The sequence below is a fragment of the Larus michahellis genome, chromosome 15, assembly GCF_964199755.1.
Source record: "Larus michahellis chromosome 15, bLarMic1.1, whole genome shotgun sequence".
NCBI lineage: Eukaryota > Metazoa > Chordata > Aves > Charadriiformes > Laridae > Larus > Larus michahellis.
Window position 1 is genome coordinate 11,078,068 of NC_133910.1, and position 21,652 is coordinate 11,099,719.

Genomic DNA, 21,652 nt, shown 5'->3' on the forward strand with positions numbered 1-21,652 from the left:
GTACCTCTATAAAGCGTGGAATTTCTAACTGTAGAAGTAAATATTTCAGCAGTCATGAACTGTAAAGCTTAACATGAGCTTACAAATAACAAAAAAAAATAACACTGGGATAGTAAGTCAAGATAAAATCTCAAGCTGTCTTTATTTCCCCACCCTTCATATTAATTATGTGAAATTGGCAACTCCAGTGCCTCAACTGAGTAACAGCAGAGATTAGATGCCAAGTTCAGGCCAAAACTTGTTGTAGGGTTTCGGGTTGTGTCTTGTTACATTTTTGTTTAAAAAAAACCAACCGCACCAAAAAAACCCAGGCAAACCCACACTTAAAAAAAAAAATAAAAAAAGAAAAAAAATAAAAGACTTGCAGAGCTTTTTGGGATGTCTCTGTTTGAGAGCAGCCCTTTGTGCTATTTAAGGACAGGGTCTCCATCTGGTTACTCTGCATTTTGGAGGGGCAGGGCTTGCTGAGCCTTCCTTTCCAAAAAAAAGCTGTGAAAACACAAGACATGGCAGGGATTATGACAGACATCAATCATGTTTCACTAATTTGACAACAAAACCCCATTTTTGTTCAGATTGTTAAAAAAGTAACACCTGCAGAGCCCAATCCTAAAAACTAGCTGGATATTTACCAGTGAGTTCTGCTCTTAAGAGCTCACAACTCCTGTCTGAAATCTCAAGTCAGTTTTCTGACAAAAGAGGAAAGACACCGCCTGACATTCTTGGTATTTCCAAGGTAAAAATAAGTGTCAAGAAACACCACTTCTATCTCAAAGAAGGTAATAATTTCAAGCGTGCTCTTAAATACGTTAAACAAGATAAAAACCTAAGCAGTTCTGCTTCTTTACAGATCACCAGTGAAAAACCCATGCAAATTAGCTGCTTTTTTGTAAACAGTTTGAAGCAAAGTCATAAACCACAAGTCTCCCTTTCCAAAACCATGCACACAGAAATGGAAAAACCCCATTCCATGAATACATCCTCGCGTTAGGATATGGCAGAGTACGAACGTATGAACTGTAGCCAACTTGAGAATCCAAGCCTTGGTGTAGCGAGTTCTGCCGTGAAAGAGATACTGCATCTTTAACGTAGCTGACAGAGAACCTCCTACAAGTACAACCACTGTGGGACTGGAACAACACTAACGCAGAAAATAAATAGGAAAAAGTAATGCTATTTATTAAAAGAATTCCATCTCTGAATTACTCTGTTTAAATTATAACGTACGATAAACAAGTTTGGATAGAAATGTGCTTGCTCTCCCAATATTTGGACTTTTAAAAAACATTTCCTAAGAATCAATTTAAAAAAGCATTTTATAATTTGATATAGCCATAAGTTAATACTGTATGGAGATGATTAATATCCTATGCTAGTGGTCAGTGACCTTTTGTAAACACTAGCCAGATGCTAGCAAAACTGGCTAGAAAACTATTGTCACAGGCCTTTTTAACAAGCAATATCGTATTTCTTTCCAACAATCAGATTCATAATCGTTTTCACAAAACCTTTTCCTATTTTTTGATATACTTTATTTTAAGCCTAATACCTGAAAACATAAACAAGTCTTCAAACCTCTTCCACTAACACTAAATCCACAAGGCAATTAACTGCAGTTGGCTGTAACTACATAAGCTCTCGTGCGAGAGACCCATTCAGATGGGATCGCCCCCCCTGCCCTTCCAGCCGCCCCCCTCCCCAGACAATCCAAGCACCCTCCCGGTGAGGAGAAGGTGACGCGAGGGACAGTAGGAAGTGGCACAGTGGACTGGCATTCCCCTCTACGTGCGATTCAGCGTCTGGAAGATTCGGGAGATCTGTAGCATGACAGGCCCAGTTTCTGGATCGTTCATCCACTGAGTGCTGTTCAAGGGGTTTTCAAGCATATCCTCGAAGGCTGCCGAGAGATGGAAATTGCAACACTCAGTCCTTCAGTCAGCAAAGGCTTCCACATTCGGGATGCTTCAACAACAGGACAGTTAGAAATAGCTGCAACTCAAAGGCAGTGGGCAAGCATCACCCAAAAATGGTGGGGATAATACATTTACCATTTGCGCTCCTAAGTCTCCACGGCCTGGGATGCTACAGGCTGTTACGCTTCCCCCATTCCCCAGCATCAGATTCACTGCAGACAGAGGCTGATTAAGTACTCAGCCTGGATTATGGTCCACCTCACAAAACCTCAAGGACACAGGTTTGAAGAGCTAAAGCCTTAGAAGTGTCCACCTGCAGGAGCAGGGTACCTGCCGTGCAATTCACCCATTTATGAATGCCCATCATAGAACTGGGTCATTCGCTGCCAATACTCCTGGGGGAAGAGTCTTCTGCAACTCCACTCTTGCGATCGAAGATCTTCCATGTCCCAGCCTAGATTTCTTAATGGCTAGTTCCTGCACCAGTATCTTTTTCCTCTTTGGTACTTAACCAAGACAGTTCATAGAAAGCCCTGTCCCCCCTTGCCTCTGTCACCTTTGCTTTCCTGTGCCACACTTCGGTTGTCCTGTGGCTACTCTCTCATAACACCTCAGAAGAGAAAACTAAGCCAGCAAAATAAGAAGCAGGTAAGCAAAAGGCTACCCAGGAATGAGCAGCAGAGCCAGCAAAACCGTAGCCCCTTGAGCCTCAAATCTCAGAGTGCTCTCTTTTCATAGAGGCCCCTGGAGCCAGAAGGGAAGCAGCATCTTCCCTCGGAGCAGCGTGTGCTTTCTCCTTCCCGGGATCTGGAGAGTAGAGGGTGGCAGGGAGGCAGCCAGTTCCACCTGGCTAGACCCAGGCAGAAGGGGAAAGGCTGGCTGTGCAGAACAATCACCTCCCTTTCTGAACCATGACAGCAATCCAAATATTTAAAAGCAGTAGTTTCTTTCTATACACAGCTGTCTTTACAATAAGCTTTGTTGTTTTGTTTGTTTGTTTTTTAAAATGTGTTAATTTTCACTCTTCTAGTTATGTTGAAGGAACCAGACAGCCACTGGAAGAGCTAAGCTGCAAATTTGGCAGAAGATCAGTCCAGGCAATAATTTATAAGCCTTGTGACAGACACTGAGCTGGACTACCAGACATGTGGAGCCGTCATTTCGGAGCAGGACAAAAAAAGCACTTGCACATCTGACCTATGCAGAAGTCACCCAAATGTCAGTGTTCGGACTCTGGCAGAGCTGCACCAAGGTCAGTGTCTTAATTTTGCCAGGAGCGTGAGTGTACAATGCTCCAAGTGACTTTAGTGGGAGCTCTAAGTACCCAGCACCTCTGAAAGGCTCATCATTAATACCTTGCTCAAGGTCATGCAGCATGCCTACAGAAAAGCCCAGAATCAAGTACTGATCTCGCTTCTCACCACTTTAACTATATTCTTTTACACAGACTCAAAAGCTTAAAACTAAAGACTTATCAGCATTCTGTAAGCATCTAATTAGTTGCAAACATTCATTATTAAATTCTGTGACACAAGCAATTTGCAGATGTATCATTAGGAATATGTTCTCAGATGTTCATCCAAGCTTTACAAGCGCATATAATGGCATTTCATCTTCTATTTATATTCTGAGCTGCAGCATGGAACCCTGGTTGGAAATGGAGACCATTTGTTCAGAAATCAGGGTGGGAAGGTCTTGCTCTTGAATTATTTAAAGGCTTGCAAACTCTCCTAATTACATTTAAAGTAGTATTTTTAAAAGCTCTCTCAAAAGAGCTGTGCATACACCCTTTATTTAAAAGCAAGTCTTCAACTACATTTTGAAGCCAAAGACTAAATGCAAGACTTTTTATATGCATCACAGAGCCAATGTCATTCTTCTGTATCATCCTCCAGCGTCAGACACCAATTCATCCGAGATCTGTGTTTCACTGTCGGGCTCATCAGTTGGAAACTTGCTGTGCTCACAGCCTTTCTGGCCGCGAACAGAGACTTTACCACGGAGCTGAAACTCAAGTAGGACAAAGTGTATTTTCACGTATGTTATCTCAGCTTTGATAGGCAAGCCCTGAGCTCAGACTTCTTGTTTGGTTACCCTTCCACAAGTTATCTCCCATCCCAATGATCAGGCCGCAGCACACAGTAAGCTGTACAGCAGGAGACAGCTTGTTTTTTCTGTGAAATAACCAGCGTTCTAGACAGACATTCCTGATTTTTCCCCTCGTGGCCAAAGGGTGCACACAAAAGGTCTCCTAAATCCACAAAAGCACTGCAGCCAGCAGCTATTAAAGTTCTGAGTTCAGCAAGTGTAATCCAGTAGCCTGGGGAATTAGCAGCATTTCTGGGACAGCCCCAAGTTCTGTTCTGGGTTTAGCTGAGTTGCAGTATGAAGCAAACAAACAATACAGTTGCTGAAAGAGAGGAAAAGGGTACAGAGCTGCACCTATCCCACAAAGTGTGCCATCATCATCCAGTCTCTATTCTTATTTGCTAGCAACTACAGAGACAGGGTGCGTGTATATATACACACACACACACATATATAAGGAACCCAAGCAGGACTTACCTAGTAGAGTTTTAGGGTTGGTCAGCCCTAACTGTACCACTGGGTTTTCTAAGATGGCTTGGAAGAGAGGGCTATTGGTGTCAATTCCCTTATCTAAGTCCTCTGGAGAAGGCTTTCTGTCTCCCAGCAGCCATTCACACTGAAAGAAATCACCAGGCACAACAGATTTCATGATCGATTCCATCAGAATGAAAGCGTCTCAAAAGTTCAGACAATGTGGCATGTTAAAAATATTTTTTCCTCTCACGGTTAAAGACAGAGCTATACGTTTCTTTTCACACTAGATTACTATTAATTTCTGTGTTGCTCCCACACCTTTATTTCAATGGGAACAGCAGCTGTGCTGGGAAGATGTGTGTTATCCTACTTATGTACTGCCTCAAAAGGAGCCCCATCAACACGGTTACAATGCGGCAGCCTGAAGTACCATCCAGGCCAATATCTTCTCTCCAAGAGGAGCCAGCACTGGATGCTTAAGAAGAGAAGACTCCTTGGCTGTCAGCTGTGCCCACGTAATTTTCCTTAACATATCATCCACTAGGAGGGGACTAGTTGATCTTTGTACACCTTCATATTTTTTGATCCCATAAACTGCAGAATGCATTGCTGCAACATGGTAATTTACACGCTGCATGGCTTGAATCTCTTGCTTGATCATTTAGTCCTGTACTTTAATCTGTTATTACTTATTGGGAATACCTTTTCCTTTCTCATGACAGCATAATCTCTTTTGCAGACTCTATCGAGGGAGTTTCTCAAAAGCTTTTTGAAAATCCACACACGCTATCCCAACCCGATCAGCCTTGGCCTCACGCATGCCGAGTTCCTCCTAAGAAGTCTAAAACCTTTGTATTCTAGTTGTGCATCTAATTTGAAAGAGGCACAGACTATATAGTGCTCATTTCATCTCCAGTAACAGTTGGGCTTTATGACAGATCAAAACATCACCAATTCAATGATGAAAAGAATCAGTTGAACAGCATATTACAGCAATAAGGAACAGAAGTGACATTGTACTCACAGCCGCATTTTGCTGGTTGTTGTTTACTCTGAGTGCATCTACCACTTCTTTTTCATCAAATCCCATCTCCATCAGGGCAATGACAGCCTGTAGCAGATTTGCACAGCTTAATAATGTACCATTTAAAACAGAAATGAGAACAATCATATCCTTTCACCTTCTGTGCAGGAGCTTTTTGTGGGCTAAAACCCCCCATCGTTTCCATGTGTAGACCACTAAGTGATTTATCTATGAAGTTTTCAAATACCCTATATTAAAAGTGCCTTTATTACAGAAGAAGAATAAATCTTAAGAGTGACGGTAGTTCCTATCCTCAGCCCTGAAAGCTGAATGCAAAGCGAAACGCAAGTGTACCTGGGGCAGAAAGGAGAGGAGCAGGACTGAAACACCTTATTTTAGAACTTCTCTCACATCATAAAGCTTTTGTGCACATCTCGCTGACAGATCAAGCTCGCACGCATTTGCAGTTCTATTCACTCAATTTAATTTCACTTCCTGGATTTATTATATTGCTAGTGAGTGTTATGTATTTAGACAAGCGCACCTAGATACTGTTATGAGAATGTTTAATCGTTTAGAAATTGTACCCAGGTCATCAAATACATTTGCAGCTTTTAACCAAAAATCTCAAGAAACAGCTAGTTGTAAAAACAAAGTGCTAGATTCTAAAGAGCACCTCCTGGTGAGTTTACAGTGTGATAACAGCACGTATTTTCACTTCAGCTAATACTGTGTTCTGAAAAAAAAAGATTAACTTCTGCATTTGCTGCAAGACTTAAATCTGCTGCTGATAATTTTCCTTGCCCTCTAGATACAACAAAGCCCTTCCGTCCTTTTCCACAGCAAAAGGACCTACTCCTGTCCTGCAACCCTTCCTTCCTAGACAGCAGTCATAGAAAGCAATGCCAGGAGTCTGGCAGCTCATTTCAGTCCCACCAGTTAATTTTCAGGTGCAGAAGTAACAGTGCCAGTACTGTAGATACTGCTATCTGAGACAGCGATGCATTAATTAGGTAATATCGCTTTCAGCAACCTGAATTTAAACAGTCCCTAAAGACTTCCACTAAAATACTGTCAAGCCAGCATAATATACGTCTACCCAGATGGCCCATTTCATTTATTAACTAAACATTTATTTGGATTCCATGGTGCCCGCAGAGTCCCTTCCAATCCTAACAGTTATATAGCGAAACAAACAGCACGTACTCGTGGGTCTGGACGAAACTCTCTTTTCCTCCGGATCTTCTTAAATATTTCTGTCAGCTCATCCTTGGCCTCTTCCGCACTCGCTTCTGAACTAGGACCTGCAGTCGCTTCAGCGGAGGATGCGCCAGCTTCAGCTGTGGCTTCTGCTGGAGTCTGACCTGGGAGCGGAGCATCCACTGTAGGGTCATCCGCGTGTTCTATCAACCACTCCATGGCCTGTGTCACTGACATACTGAAACGCAAATCCAAAAACAGGGGTGAGAAACACTCCAGATGCACAGTAGTGTTCCACATACATTTGCCTTTGCATTTATCCCCATGGTATATTGACTTGCAGGTTAATTAGTATCTGAAAAATCATAAATAACAAAGTTTTGGAGCAAGTCTCAGAGCACCTTAATTCTCTGTGCATTTGGGACACCACAATCTTCTCTGAAGCCAGAGGAATGAGGTCCAACTTGGACAGCTGCAACCCAGATTTTATAAGGCATTTCTGAGGGAGTCACCTAATTCCCCACGTCATCTGCTTTACTTCACAACAGACAAACACTGACTAATTGCAACTGTTGACAAAACTGCAAACAAAGCGTGTTCCGAATTTACACGGAACCACATCTCAGATGCAAGCTGCTTTGTTGCTTCTTAAGGAGATCTCTCTGACATCCATCCAGCAACCAAGGAATGCCATTAACACCATAAGAAAAAGAAAAAAGAGAGTGAAAAACATTACGTGTGCACAATATGCCTTGAGCAAGAACAAAATTCAACACAGGCAACTGCACTTGGACATGTACCACTCTGTTCTTCCTCCACTGTAACGTAAGCAATCTGTGATGCCTCGAAGGAGAGGCCAGCCCAAGGGAACAGAACATCACGACCGTAACAGGGTGACTTGCTATCCAGTGCAAGTGCTCAAGCTTAGGGATCTTGACAGCACCCCAACACATCTCTTCCCAATGAATACAGAGAAGGCAAAGTAATGATAGGGCAACTGAACATGTAATTTCATTTGACACACGGGAATTATTACATATTCACAGAAAGGAAAGGAAAACCTTTGCCTATTTGGCTTTTCAGTTACAACGTGAAAGATGGAGGACATCAGGGGAGAAAGTCTTTCTGAGCCACAAGGCAGAGATACTGGCAAAGAGTGACTGGAATATATCGTGGATTCTCTATCACTAGAAATTTGAGAATGGCCTAACAAAGCCCTCTCAGGAGGGAGGCAGCACAGCTGATTCTTCTTAGGGCAGGAGGTAATGTAGTAGTTCTTGTATTTTCCTACAGTTGCTATCTGGACTTCACAATATTCTTGGAATGTTTTTAAAAGATCAGCACAAAATATTTTTCTACAGTTGAAAGACTAACGTGGATGGGCTAGGTTTGCTTTTTTCCCCTCTGTAAAATCTGAATTCTAAAAGCAGAAGAAAACGTGAGTTTAATACTGGAAACAGTGCGAGCCCGGCAGCCTTGTGAACCACAGACCAGCTATTCTTTCCAGAGCAAGTACAGCACTGTTTCCCCTTCCCTGTGCCACCCGCACCTGCGCACTGCCTGCGGCAGCACTGTTCTTTGACTTAGTGCTTCTTCCAACCTAGTTTTAGGTGACCCACATAAGGAGACTTTAGAAAAAAAATATGCAAGGTTTTTTTTAACCATATCAAGTAATTTACAGGCAGTGTGCTGAGTACACTTACTGATTTAATCGAAGGGCTTTGACAGCTCTGCTTTCTGGAAACCCCATTTCTGTAAGCTGTCGCAGAGCTATCTCATCCACTCTGTCTTCCTCATCCTCATCCAGCATGGCTACACATACACAAACAAAACAACGTTCAGATTGACTTCAAGCTAAAATAACCCCCTTTCTCAATGGAATGGCATGTGTTAAGTTCAAACCCCATTCTTCTCTTCCATCCCTTCTTTTGTTTCTGCCCCGAATTTGCTATCTCATCATTTAATTTGTTGCACTCAGCTTGGTCTGGCTCAGATAGATTCTTCCAGGACAAAGACTTTGTCCAGATGTGTTCAAGATCTCAAATTAAAGACAGCCAACTCTCACATGACCATGGTATTTCCACATAAGTAAATATATATGAGATTCATTGAAGATCTATTTATCATTTATCTAGAACGTAAGTTGCATTTGGTCATGGCAAATCTCAAGGGCATTTCCCACAAACTGAATTTAACAGCTACACTTTCTCCTCATTTTACTATCTCATTGTGCGTTTTCAACTATTCTTTACCATCCTTAAAGCGCAACTTGTGAAGTTTTCCAATTTTTTCAGTACCAATGATTTTATTTTTAAATTGAACTTCTCACCTGTCCCAAAGGGACCTTATAAATTCCCAAGTTTTATACAATCTATATCCACAAGGTGAAATCTTTGCCACAAAGTTTGTAGTAGCTTTGCTATTACATCAAGGTCTGGACTTCACCCCGCGAGCCCTTTCTTCTGCTATGGAAGCAAACAAGTTCCCAGGATTGAACTAGTAACTATAAAGATATATGGTTCATACCATTTGCCTTCTTAAAGAGTTCAACCGCATCTGGGTTCAGCGCTAGCAATTTCTGCGCAACTTCTATGAGAGACACTAAGATCTTCCGGAGCTCTGTCTGGAACTGCAAGAAAGGAAACTGTCAAAACATCGAGACAGGAAGTTACCAGACATCATTAAATCTTAATATCTCTATTGTTAGTATCTCAGCAGCAGTCTGGCCCCCTGTACAGATGGTTGCTTTATTAGGGTTTTATTTTCATTCTTTAGTCTCTCAAGAAGCACCAGGCCTTTCCTGTGAAGTGCTACATGTAGAGTAAAAGCTACTGGGCAGAAAGGTCCTTTTATTTCTACCACAGCTCGCTGCCCAGTACCACCACAAGATGTGCAGTGTTCAAGAAAACTCATTGCTTCACAGAAACACTTTGACTCTCACCTTGCACAAACGCTGTAAGACGACAGTCACGGTAGCTCCGTACCAGCGCTACTCGCTTCTGTGAACCAGTGAGTCTTCCTGGACTACCATTTGCTTTCTAGTAATCAAAATTTGAATAGCAGAGATCAAAGCTATTTTCTAAACTGAAACATTGCAAATTCCTTTCAGTTGGACGTTTGTTTTTTAAAACGCCGTGCTCAGTAGGTCATGTTGGACATTAAAGAGCTTAAATGCCAGCTGTCCCCTTTAGGTTACTAGGGCACTCTGAGAGCATGAAATATGTAGGTAGGTTCGCTGCTTTGTACTCCTACTAGTACAGAAGGGTAAAAGCAGTCCCCACGCTGCTGAAGACACAGTTAGAGGCACTGCAGACTATCAGCAAGTGATTACTGAAGGCAACATTTATGCCTAATTTCTCTTTTCAAAACCACGGAAGAGAAAAACACCACTGCAAACACATGAACTATTTAAGACTCAAGAAATAAAAACCCCTAACTTCACATTTGCCGGGTCTTGAATACACTTACTGAGGCTTTCCCAGGGACAAACAAAACATTTAAAAATCATAATTTAGAGCAGAGTGTTTTATTATCACTAAATAGCTTAAGATTTAGACACAGGTCATACTATCTGCATTAAAATATGTTATATACATCTGAATTTCTCTTACAGAGAAAAGAGAATCACATTCGCATGTAAGAGAAAAGGTTATACAAGACAAAGGCCTATTTGGACATTAGTGTGCGAGTTAAAGAAGTCAAGTCTAATACTTACATCCCTCATGTTATGATGGGCCACAGTGCGATCTACATTGCGAGAGGGCAGATTTGCAGTTGCTTTGAGAATAGCATCCTTATCAGGAGCTTTCTGCTCTTGTTTCCTCTGAAGGATAGGAAACACGATCAGGTTTCATAACCCATTATCCACAGAACAGAGAACACAGCATAGCGGAGAGCAGTTTCATATTCTTCACCAAGGCATCAAGCAGTGCTCTGTAACTTGCAACTAAGAGAAACAGCAGTCTAGCAATACAAGAGATTAACAGCACCACTATCATTTTGCAAATATAGAGCAAAACTGGACCTGTAGGGTCCTTATACCTATTTCTGTTACCTAACCACACAGGGAAACTCCAGCATAAAGAGGGAAAGTGATGTATCAAACACAGAGAGAACTCAGAGGCCTCCGTGCCCTGACCATATTCTGCTCCACATGGCCTGCTCTCTTCAAACCCGTGGTTTATTGAGAGATGTACCAATACTGTGCACAGACTAACACTTAACTACTGAATATTGGAAGTGCTTCGCTGCTTGCAAGTATCATGCAGAGATATACAGTGCCTTGGATTTTCAGTACATGCTTATAGTCCAGGACAAGACATAGGGTACAAACCATAAATATTTCCCAGTCTTATAACTTATGCTCTTACAGTGACATTCTGTACAGCAAGACCATACTGAAGAGAGAGACATACAGCAATACCTACAGGAAGGGATACAGAGACATACAGCAATACCTACAGGAAGCAAGAAGAAACAAAGCTGTGCAAGGACGAAGTAGAGACACCTAGAAATTCACAGTGTCAAGCACAAGCATCGCTCGAAGTGTTTATGCGATAACATCAACTGCAGTACCACTCGTGCATAAGCATCCTCATGGGCATCCCTGACCCTCAGTAACAATTACATTCCAATAAAACAAAGCAAGAAGAACAGTAGGGGGCCAACACTTCAGCTCTAGAGACCTGGTTAGAGGGCGACAAGCCACACACAGAAAAGACAGAAGACGGCCTGACAGCAAATCAACACATTTCTACTGGGTTTTCAAACCGAAAGCAAGGCACTTGCTGAACTATGCTTATACAGTTACTAGACATTTGTTCAAAGATTAAATCTATACCACTTCCATAGAGCATATCCGCATGTCTTATTCTAAGGCAAATGTTCTCACAACCAAAGTTAAAAATGGAAAATCAGCTTCCTCAAAGTTTGGAAGACATGTGAAATAATTTCCCTAGAATTTAACTGACAGCATTTGCCTCTACAAACAAAAAGAATACACCACAGTAAACCTTCTGCAGCTCACTAATAAAGCAGTTAATCAAAAAGGCCAAGTCAAGAAGTCACTCAAACTCACTTTCTCCTCTGCTGACACATCTGCCATTTTGGGGAGCGGAGGTGGCGCACGCTTCTTTATTAAAAGTAAGACATCTAGAAAGAGAATGACAATGAAATAAACCAGAAAGTAACGTGAAAACAGTTCTTGTAGGATACTTCACAAATTCAGTTTTTCCTGGAGATTGATTCTGTATTAATTCCACTGTAGCATCAGACCTTTTTCACACTTTAAAACTTGCATGGCTTTACACACTCCCCTTCGGTATTTGCAATTCCTTAGTGCACACTGAATTCAAAACACGGTCCGTTATTAGTTACACTTTGACTGTTCCTGGTTTCTTCTCCTCACACAACATCACTAAAGAAAGGGTATTACAGGCTCCAGTTGTCTTGTACATTAATAATACATCAATTGACTCATCATAATAAGAAAGCATGGCACTTTCAGTGAGAAGGAAGCAGTAGAGACAGGCCACGGATGGGTTTGGTCTACGCTGGGCCCTTCCTTCAACTGCGGCAAGGCAAGTGCCAAGCCGCAACGAGAGCTTCCAGTACCAGGCTGAAGCTCACCTTTGTGCGCAAACGGCAGCAGCAGAGCAATTCAAGGTCTACAGCAGGGATGCATCACTAGTAGCCCATCGGGGCAACTCTCGAGGGCAAACAAGTCTTCAGTCTCAGATATCCCACATGATCCGGCATGAGCTTGATTTGGGCTTTTAAGACTAATACTTTCCCCTTACAAGGCACCCTTTTTCTAAACTTCACACAATGCTTTACGAGTTTCTAGCACCTCAGTTACTACCACATACATTCTAAGGCTGGAAAGATGCAGACACACTAGTTAGAGCCCAAAATGGGCCTGTGCAGCACCTGCAGTCCTTCAGCCAGATACAGCTTGACAGGCAGCTTTTAGTCCACTGCAATAAGCAGGTGAAAAGCAAACAAAGCATGCTTTGCACAAGTTCCCTTGGTCAGGCTCAGCACATAACAGCCAAGAGCAACAGCTGGTGAAGGCTCTTAACCCTCATTTGTCCAGCTGATCAGAACGCGAAAGGATCCACATGCTGACTCTTGGCTGCTCTGCGCAGTCAGCCGGTGGCAGTCAGCTGTTGGCTGCGATCTCGTCTCCCTGACAAGGCACATGAAAGGGAGAGGAGATGGCAGAGGGAAAGGAGCAAAAAGGCATTTGCACAACAGCTTACTATGACTAAACAGTGAATACTGCCTAGCTGCTGCAAACTGCAATTCAAAACTCTGTAGGAGCCGGCACCTCGCCTAGAAATAATACACCACCAATCGGCAAAAATGCTGTCCCTTGCCTTTGCCTATGATGGCACTTCTCAGCTCCTGTTCAGCTCTGAAGGTGGTAAGTGACACTGCCTTGGAAGAGACACCAAACTGCTCATGTTCACAGCAGCAGTTCTCCAGCCTGCATGAACTCAGGCAAAAACCCAGGAATTTTACTCCTGCTGCGTTTCTGGTTCAGACAATATTTCAGTCTACAGCAGTTCTGCTTCTCTCATTTTCTGCACCACTGCCCTTTACCTCCAGAAGGGGCCATTAGCTTAAGCTGCCTAGTAAAAACAGACTCCAGCTCTCATCTTTACATCGTCTTTTGTTTCACATTAATCCTTTACCTTAATCCTTAATCCTAAACCTTTAAAGTTCAGGAGCAAATACATACCACCTCCCATACTCTACTGTAGTCAGTGATACTGTAGTGTGATGGATTCTGACCTATGTTTGCAGAGGACAGAACGAGATCTAAACTGCAGGAACTCGGATAGACGCCAGCAACCATCCTTCTGCTTGGCCTGGAGACCTCAAGAAACACCCCAAAGCCCCCCTGTCATGGAATACTCAGCCATGATAACTAATTTTGTATAATTTTGAGGGATAAATACTGCCCTGGAGGTTTTAAAAAAAATCCTTGAAAATGAGATAAAAATAATCTGTTTAACTTATTGACTTAATGAACTCTTAATTCCCTTCCAGCTCTTAAACGAAGAGTGAACAGAAGCAAACTGCTCAAGCTACTTTCTCTGGGGGGCAAAAAGAAATAATTTTTTTTTCCTCTTCCTTTTTTGCCACCTTATTAGTTTCCTATGTGAAAGCACAGCTGATATTAAAAAGGTTACTATTTGGAGCTCGCCAAATAGTGAAACACAATCTCATGTTTTGAGGCTGATAGGATTAATAACCAGACAATCTTACCTCTATCTTGAATGTTTTCCTCCAACACTGTTTTTGTGTCTGTCAGCACCTTCTCAGAAGTAGCATGTATCAACTTATGATGTGTCACGGTTTTTGGATCCTCCAAGCTCCCAGGTACACACTGCAGAAGATAATAAATGTTGAAGATCAGAAGACCGAAGGCTTAACTGCATGAATCACTTCACCTTGCACTTAGGACTGTCCACATACAAACCGTGCCATCAATTACTGGCTTCTAAATAGCTTAAGCTAGAGGCCAGTGCACAGAATGTATTTTATTACAGAAACCAAGGCTTGAATTGTGCAATAACAATACTGACTGGGATAGGTTTCTACCTGCATGTCCAAGGCTCCTGGATAGGAAGAATAATCAAAAGGAAGGATTCTAGCCTTCCTTCTTGATGCTGTTAAATTAACAGCTACCTCAGGAAGCTGCACTCGATGATCCTCAAGGGTCCCTTCCAACTTAAGATATTCTATGATTTAATTGCCAACTGGTTACCAATGCTCTAAAGAACTTGTTTGAGCAGACAGTTTCAAAGACCTAACATTACAGCCCAATCGCCCCAAATGATCCCTTCAAGGGCACCAGCCTCTGTCAGTGGATTTACACTTTTGCAGTACAGTACATCTCTATGACACTTAATTCCGAGTGCTTGGTCCTATAGTCGGGCCTACGGAGATTTGGAGCAAAGCAAGGATGCTCTAGGACCCACAGCTACGTTAATTCTGCACTAGATCACTCCTAGTGAACAGCATGCTGCAGTGCAAAGAAAGCCAACGGGATGCAGGGCTGCATCACCAAGGGCACCACCAGCAGAGACAAAGTCATTATCCCACTCTGCTCAGGCCACACCTGGAATACTGCATTCAGTTCTGGTCCCCGCTACACAAAAAAAGTCACGGACAGGATGGAAAGGATCCAGAGAAGGGTCACAAAGATGATGAAAGGACTTGAAAGCCTGCTGGATGGGGAAAGGCTGAGAGAACTGTGTTTGTTCAGCCTTGAGAAAAGAAGGCTCAGGGGAGACCTTATCACCACATCTCATTATTTAAAGGGTGGCTACAAAGAAGATGGAGACTCCCTTCTTACAAGTAGCCCCATGGAAGAGACAAGGGGCAATGGGTACAAGTTACTCTTGGGGAGATTCCAACTGGACACAAGAGGAAAATTTTTCACAGTGTAAACCATCAACCATTGGAATAATCTCTCCAGGGAAGTGGTGGATTCCCCATCATCGGGCATCTTTAAGACTCAGCAGAACAGGGTGCTGGCCATCTTGTTTAGACCATCTTTTGCCAAGAAAGGTTGGACCAGATGATCCTTGAGGTACCTTCCAACCTGGCATTCTGTGATTCTATGAGAAGTCTGGGGTAGCAATTAGTATTATGAACTAAAAATGCAAATCTACAAAGAGCATCCAGTGGTTTGGCAGAAGGGAAGACTATAATAACGCAGTATGTTTCTCATTTGTAACTAGTGTCAAAATAGAGGAGACAGAGACTCTCTGCTTCATCTAATAATTATTATTTACACATGCTGTCAGACTAAACAAGCAACTGCCAGCAGTGATTTTGGTATACTTGACCTTAAACTGGGAAGGAAAGAGCAGTTTCTACACCTCATTTCAAGCTGTAATCAACAGATTTGGCTGCCAGAGCCCTAACCTGATGAAAGTGCTGAACAAAAGTTACATCCACAACTTTTCTTCCCAACCATAAATAACCAGCATACAGTCAATGTTTTTCATATATGAATGTTGTACTCAATTCCTTATTACAAATCGAAATTGTATGTCAATTAATTCACGAGGAAATCAAGTTCAAATCCTAAAAAAGAGCGTGCACACACAGAGGTCTTGAATTGACTCATCTTTACACCAGAGTGACTCCCAGATCCACAGTGACAGATTTCAAGAACATTACATCAATGCATCTGGAGGCTTACAATTTGTTTGAGTGGAAAAAGAAAGCACAGTAGTTGCAATTCCAGAAGGGCAAAATTAAAAACAACCTACAAAATTGATGCTGCTGTTCTCACCACAAAATAGGACACTTAATACTGACCTCACCTGCTCTGCTCACGGAAAAAAGCTTTTAATGACACTTCTTTCAATACATGTTTCTGCCAAGCCACTGTTACAGTGTTTGCAGGAGAGTGCATTCACCCTTCACGTAACTGCGACGTTTCCAGAAAACCCCACTGAAGTCAGTGCTTCGCTTTGATGTAGCATTTAGTCATATTCATCATAATATCCATCACCAGCCTCCTTCAAAGGAATCCTTTTAGCCCATCATCACCTTTTCTGTTGTGACTGCAACTGACAGAAAACTCAGCTGCCTGCTCTTTTCCCAAACTTAACGCCCTTGTTTTCAACACAGTCAGATCTTCAATTCCTCATCTGAACTTCTGTACAGTTCTGATGCCTCAATAAGATTGAGGTGAGAATGTTTGAGTCCTGCTTTGTATAACAGAAGCTTCTTACTAATCCTTCAGCATATTAACTGCTGAACAAAAGCCAAAGAATGCATTAAAGCCTAGAAGCAGCTGGGAGTACCTCCTATAATGGATCTGACAAGTTACCCAAAATGTGTAAGAGTACATCAGTGGAACATCTCCTCTCCAAACACCTCAAAATATTACTGTTATAGATCCTTAGAGTCAGATCCCAAAAGGAAGAACTTGAAAATAGGAGCTGGGAGGTGTATGTTTGGGGCAGGACAGGATGGGACATGACACAGACCTATCACCCATTTTTTTTCCCTAGCACATATAAAGGGGGGCATGCGTGCAATTATAATACTTACTAATAAGGTGAAAGTCTAAGTGAAAAAAGAGAGGTGACTGTTTTAAAAGAAATTCCTGTGGACACCTATTCTTACTTCTTGTTCCTCTAGCCACTTTGTTAACAACTGCGTGGAACAATAAGGGATGTATAGACAAACACGTATCTCAAAGAGACTGCTCAGTGAAATAATTAGCGTATCTTAACATTTTAACATGTCCTGGAAATAGAAAGGCCATCTTAACAGGCAATGCCTCTAATAGCTCTCAACAGCCCACCAGGAACCACCACCACTAATCATCAGGTCTCACTGCGGAATCTTGCTTCATGAGAACGCTATCTGCCAAAACACAGCGCTTTTGTATTAAATACAATGCTTTAAAGCGTAACTGAAAACATTTTCCTGCCCAGAGAGAGAGCAGCACTGACAATCCACAAGGAGAGCAGTGAGGAGGAGAAGAATCCCATGCACAGTGCAGAGGAAGTGTCTGTCACACAAGCAAAAGGAAGACAACAACTCAGGGTGCACCCCGACGCAGAGAAATCAGGGTGCACTTGGCTGCCCCAGGGCACTGCGGGGCACAGCTAGGGATAACGAGCACCATTCCTCTGCTCCGCCAGCCATCAGAGGTGCAGCATGCTGGGGAAGATGAGCTCTCTCACATCTTTTTGTACAAAAGGATTGTAAGAAGATCTCCTGTTTCATGGTTTTGCTTCCAGCATAAATATTAGCATTTCTTTTCAAAACTGAGTTTACAGGAGGCTGCTTTGCCAGGCAGGTGAGAAACTTCTGTTCACAGGTGCCTGAGCAACTGCTGAAACTGTAAGCCCTGGTGATGCTAAATGCTGTTTGCAAAGCTTGGAATGCTGATAAACCACAAGGCTTTCTGTTTGTTTTTGAAATAAGAAAACGCATTGTTTTGTTTGCTTTTATTAACAGAAACATTTGAAAATAGTACTGACACTCCCTACTACTAAGCTTGGGTGGCTTAAACTATCCGCATCCCTCAAAGTATCCAAAACGCCCAAGGGCATGAACCTACCTTATCTTTGTACTCTGAGAACTAGCACCTTGCATCTCCGTTCCACAGATACTCCTTATCATACCTTAAAACCCAGGCGAGTATCACTGAGACAGCTTAAGAAAAAGGGAAGCAGAAGCACAGAAGCATTAAAAGCTTGCCCCACGCTGCCAGGAAAATTAGAGGTAGAGCTTACGTACGCATACAGCCCACGTTTGTGCATCCCGAGTGCATGACCACAATTTACATCAGTATTTTAGAAATACTCCTGAGCCTCAGCAAGAAGCAACAGTCTCTTGCGATGCGAGTATCAGAACCAGGACCGCCTACGGCACCGCTGGCCAATGCAGTGCTCTACTTGGCCTGTCAGCGCTGGGCACAAGAATTATGGACCATAAAAATATTTAAGTCAAGCTTGAGTTTCCATGGTTAAGCTGACCCTTCTCAATTCTGGTTCCGAAAGGGACAGTTGCTTTTTAAGGAAACCACAGGAGAGCTCAGGGCCTGCTCCTGCCAGCCGTGCTCCCGCTGAGGCGGTGGGGCCTTGTGCAGGGACAAGTGACTGTTCCAAGAGAACACTTTGATGACGAAACTTCAGTTCAAAAATAACTAGAAGGGAAACAACTTATCAGATATTTGTTCACAGACTACATAAACAACATAACTAAAGGTGGCAGTTTAACAACAATCAGCACTAAATTGTTACAGGTCAAGAGATAAAACCAGCAGAAGGGTTGTTTAGTTTGGTTTTTTGTTTGGTTTTTTTTTTTTGCTTTATCTGTAACAAAAAAACAAAACACAAAATTCAGGGGAAAAAAAACAACATCAAGAATGACACTTCAGAGATCAGCAAGCATTTGAATGTTATGGAGGGAAAAGTGGCCACCTTCCTAGTTCAAATCCCTCACAAGTATCATCTTCCTCTGCTGATTGATTTCAAGAATAATTTCAAAGACTTTTGGGAACATAATAATCAGCATCTTACAGTAGACAGCTGCATAAATTATCTCAAGGTGCTATCAAGATTCATTGCAACATACCCATGATCAGGAGTCATGATTTTTCCATTTCTACTTTTCCCCTCCATAAAACTATATATTATCCATAATGGTTATGCAAATCCATACCATTAGTACAAAGCAGCAGAGAGAATGAAATCACACATCACGCCAAGTTATCAATTGTCTTCTGCCCCGACTCACACTGCAATACAAGCATCTATTCAATTAAGCTTCCTGATAATTAAAGGCCTTTCAGCTCTGTACATACGCATGTAATCATTACCCCTCCCTGTTTGGGCACCACTCTTCTGCTTAATCACTCAGCTGTGCTGAAGGGGGACAGACGGGGAGCACTAGACTTCTTTCAGGAACAGAACAGCGTGGGGAGCCCTGTGCCCCCACTGTCCCTCAAGAAGGATCGCACCTACTTCAGGCAAGAAAACCCAAATGTAGCCCTTCTCATCCCGACATCAAAAAGCACTTGCAAAGGCTACCGGACAAGAAAAAACAGTGTGTGCTGTGACCTGTAGTTTCCAGGGGTTCTAGTTGAAAGCAAGTAACTAGCAGGGCCAAGGTAGAGGGCACCTGGGCTGCTGGCCACCCGTACTTCATGGCACCCTCATTCAGAAAATAAAAGCTTTTACCCTTCAAATGGGGATTAAATAATTGTATATTACAGGTACCTTCTCCTATTGCAACTGTGTTTTATGGAAAAAAATAATCTTTGCAAGACTTTGAAGACAAAAACCCACTACTAAATGCAGTTTAGTAAATTTGGCTTACAGAGATGGGAGTAAAGGCTCTTGCTTTTCACACTGAAAAGTTATATGGCTCTCAGCAAGAAATTCAGCAGGTTACGACTCGAGCTGCCAGACCACGCTGTGTTGCTTCCAGAATGAGAGACTTTAGGACAGTCCTGGTCATGGGTCACAACCTTAAACGCTGTTGTTGTCAATCACATTTTTGCTTTAACGTAAAACATTCTCATGGCAGATGTTCAAAATTCAGTCCAATAGTTTTGAAATGACTGGTTTTAACATTTAACACCCACAAACACACCAGTGGTAATCGAGCATGTTGAGTACAAAGAGCCCGTGCATTTTTATGCATTTTTTCTTCCAGTGATTAGTAATTTGTGCTTTGGACATGTCCATTAAGACCTTACTGCTTAGAGCACTGGGAGAGCATTAGACGAGCCAATTACCTCCCCACCGAACACGCCACTGGCTACTGTGCCAACACAGGGTGAGGCTGTACTAGGACTTTTTCAAAAAAAGGGAAGTTCTCCTCCGCAGTTTTTAATTTCATTGTCTGCTCTTAAATATAAAGAAGAAACAAATCAGGCTATAATTTGTGAGGGGAAATCATCAGAAGCCAGTTCACCAGTCTCTTGCAACGCATGGTGACCAGTTCGTAAAGTGCACGGAGGAGCTGGTGGTCTCTAACTCTACCGCAAAACGCATGCCAAATTCTGTAACTCAAGGTTGCAAAGTAATTTTCCCAAAAATCCTCCTTTATCAACACACAAAGCTCTTGAAAGGGGCATTTGCTTTCTATATGGAACAGTTACGTGTAATCTGGGGGGGTGGCAGACAAAGCAAACCAGGAAACCAGAACACAAACCCACTTGTTTACTTGTGCTACTTTTTTTTCTTTTTTTTTTAATATATATAAAAAAAAGACACTTACAGGGCGTTGGAAAAATCAGCTTTCATCACACGGGGCCCTACCTGCCGTCCCTCCAGACCGTGATTTTCAGCCCCAGCCCGGAACCCTCCCCATACGGCCGAAAGCGCAGAGATTTGGGTGTTATCTCTGCCTCACACCCGACCCGGCCTCGCCGCTCCCTCCCAGCGCACCGCACGGCCCGGGAGCCGTCGAGGCGAGCTCCAGGCCCCGGGGGACGGGCCGGGACACCGCTCCTTACGTGCTTCAGGCATCGCTCCTTCAGCTTCTCCACCGTGGTGTCCTCGGGGACCTCCTCCAGCCACTCCGCGCCCTCCATGGTGCACACATGGAGCCTCAGCACCTTCCCCGCGAAGATCTTCTCCTCCTGCACGAACATGGCCCCGGCCCCCACCGCCGGCCCCGGGCCCCGCTCTCTCCCGCCGACGCCTCCTCAACCAGGCCCCGGGCACCGCCGTGCGCCGGGCCCCGCGCTACCGCCCGCCCATGAAGGTGACCCCGCCAGGCCCGAGGGGAGCGGCGAGCCCGGCCGGGCCGCGCTAGGAGAGGGGGAGCTCGGTGGGCCCCCGGCGGCGCTGCCCCCGCCCCGCCGCGCTGCCGCTGCCCCGGCCCCACCGCCGCCGCTCCTGTCACCGCCTGGGCCCGCCGGTCCCTCCCAGGGGACGGGGGCGCTCCCGCCGCGACCGGAACCGGAAGAGTAGCCAGCACCGCAGGGCATGCTGGGAGATGTAGTTTTCTGGCTGCTGCACCGGAAGTGAAGACCGCGAGGGCGCCGGGCGGGAATAAAGCCCTCTGCCCCTGGGCGCGCAAGGGAGGGTTTTTTTCACCGTTTGTTAACGGCCCCGCGGCGGGAGGGGCGGCCCGGAATGAAAAAATAAAAAGAATTTTTTTAAAAAAGTGTTTTTGCAGCGCATTGTGGGAATGGCGGTCTGTGCTGCCGCCGCCGCCCCGGGGCACTGTGGGAGGTGTAGTCCGTGGCGCTGAGGCGTCGCCCGCCGGCCTCGGGCGGTCGGCGGCCGGCAGCGCTCGGTCCGCGGGCAGCGTTCAGGGAGCCGGCTGCCCCGCCGGGAGGGCCCTGGGGGACCCAGCGGGACTCTGTCCTCCGCGCCCGGGCAGGAGGGGACGCCGGGGAGACGCGGCGTTCTCCCTTCCGCCGTTAGAGGGGGACCGCGAGCTGCCGGCGGCG

The 21,652-nt window shown here is 44.0% G+C and overlaps 1 protein-coding gene across 2 annotated transcripts; it reads right to left on the reverse strand.

Moving 5' to 3' along the window:
* Positions 1-117: 117 nt before the first annotated feature.
* Positions 118-21,134, reverse strand: UBAC1 (UBA domain containing 1). 2 transcript variants are annotated; one of them, XM_074608489.1, is made up of 10 exons: positions 20,708-21,134; positions 13,972-14,092; positions 11,777-11,850; positions 10,415-10,522; positions 9,226-9,328; positions 8,403-8,511; positions 6,706-6,937; positions 5,500-5,586; positions 4,479-4,617; positions 118-1,897 (listed from the first exon to the last, which is right to left on the reverse strand). In XM_074608489.1, exons 1-10 carry the CDS (start codon positions 20,843-20,845, stop codon positions 1,782-1,784), a joined length of 1,227 nt encoding a protein of 408 aa, XP_074464590.1. In that variant the 5' UTR covers positions 20,846-21,134; the 3' UTR covers positions 118-1,781. The 2 variants fall into 2 exon arrangements, with proteins under 2 accessions (XP_074464590.1, XP_074464589.1); XM_074608488.1 differs by having other exon boundaries at positions 9,226-9,343; positions 20,708-20,998.
* Between the last annotated feature and the right edge of the window lie 518 nt (positions 21,135-21,652).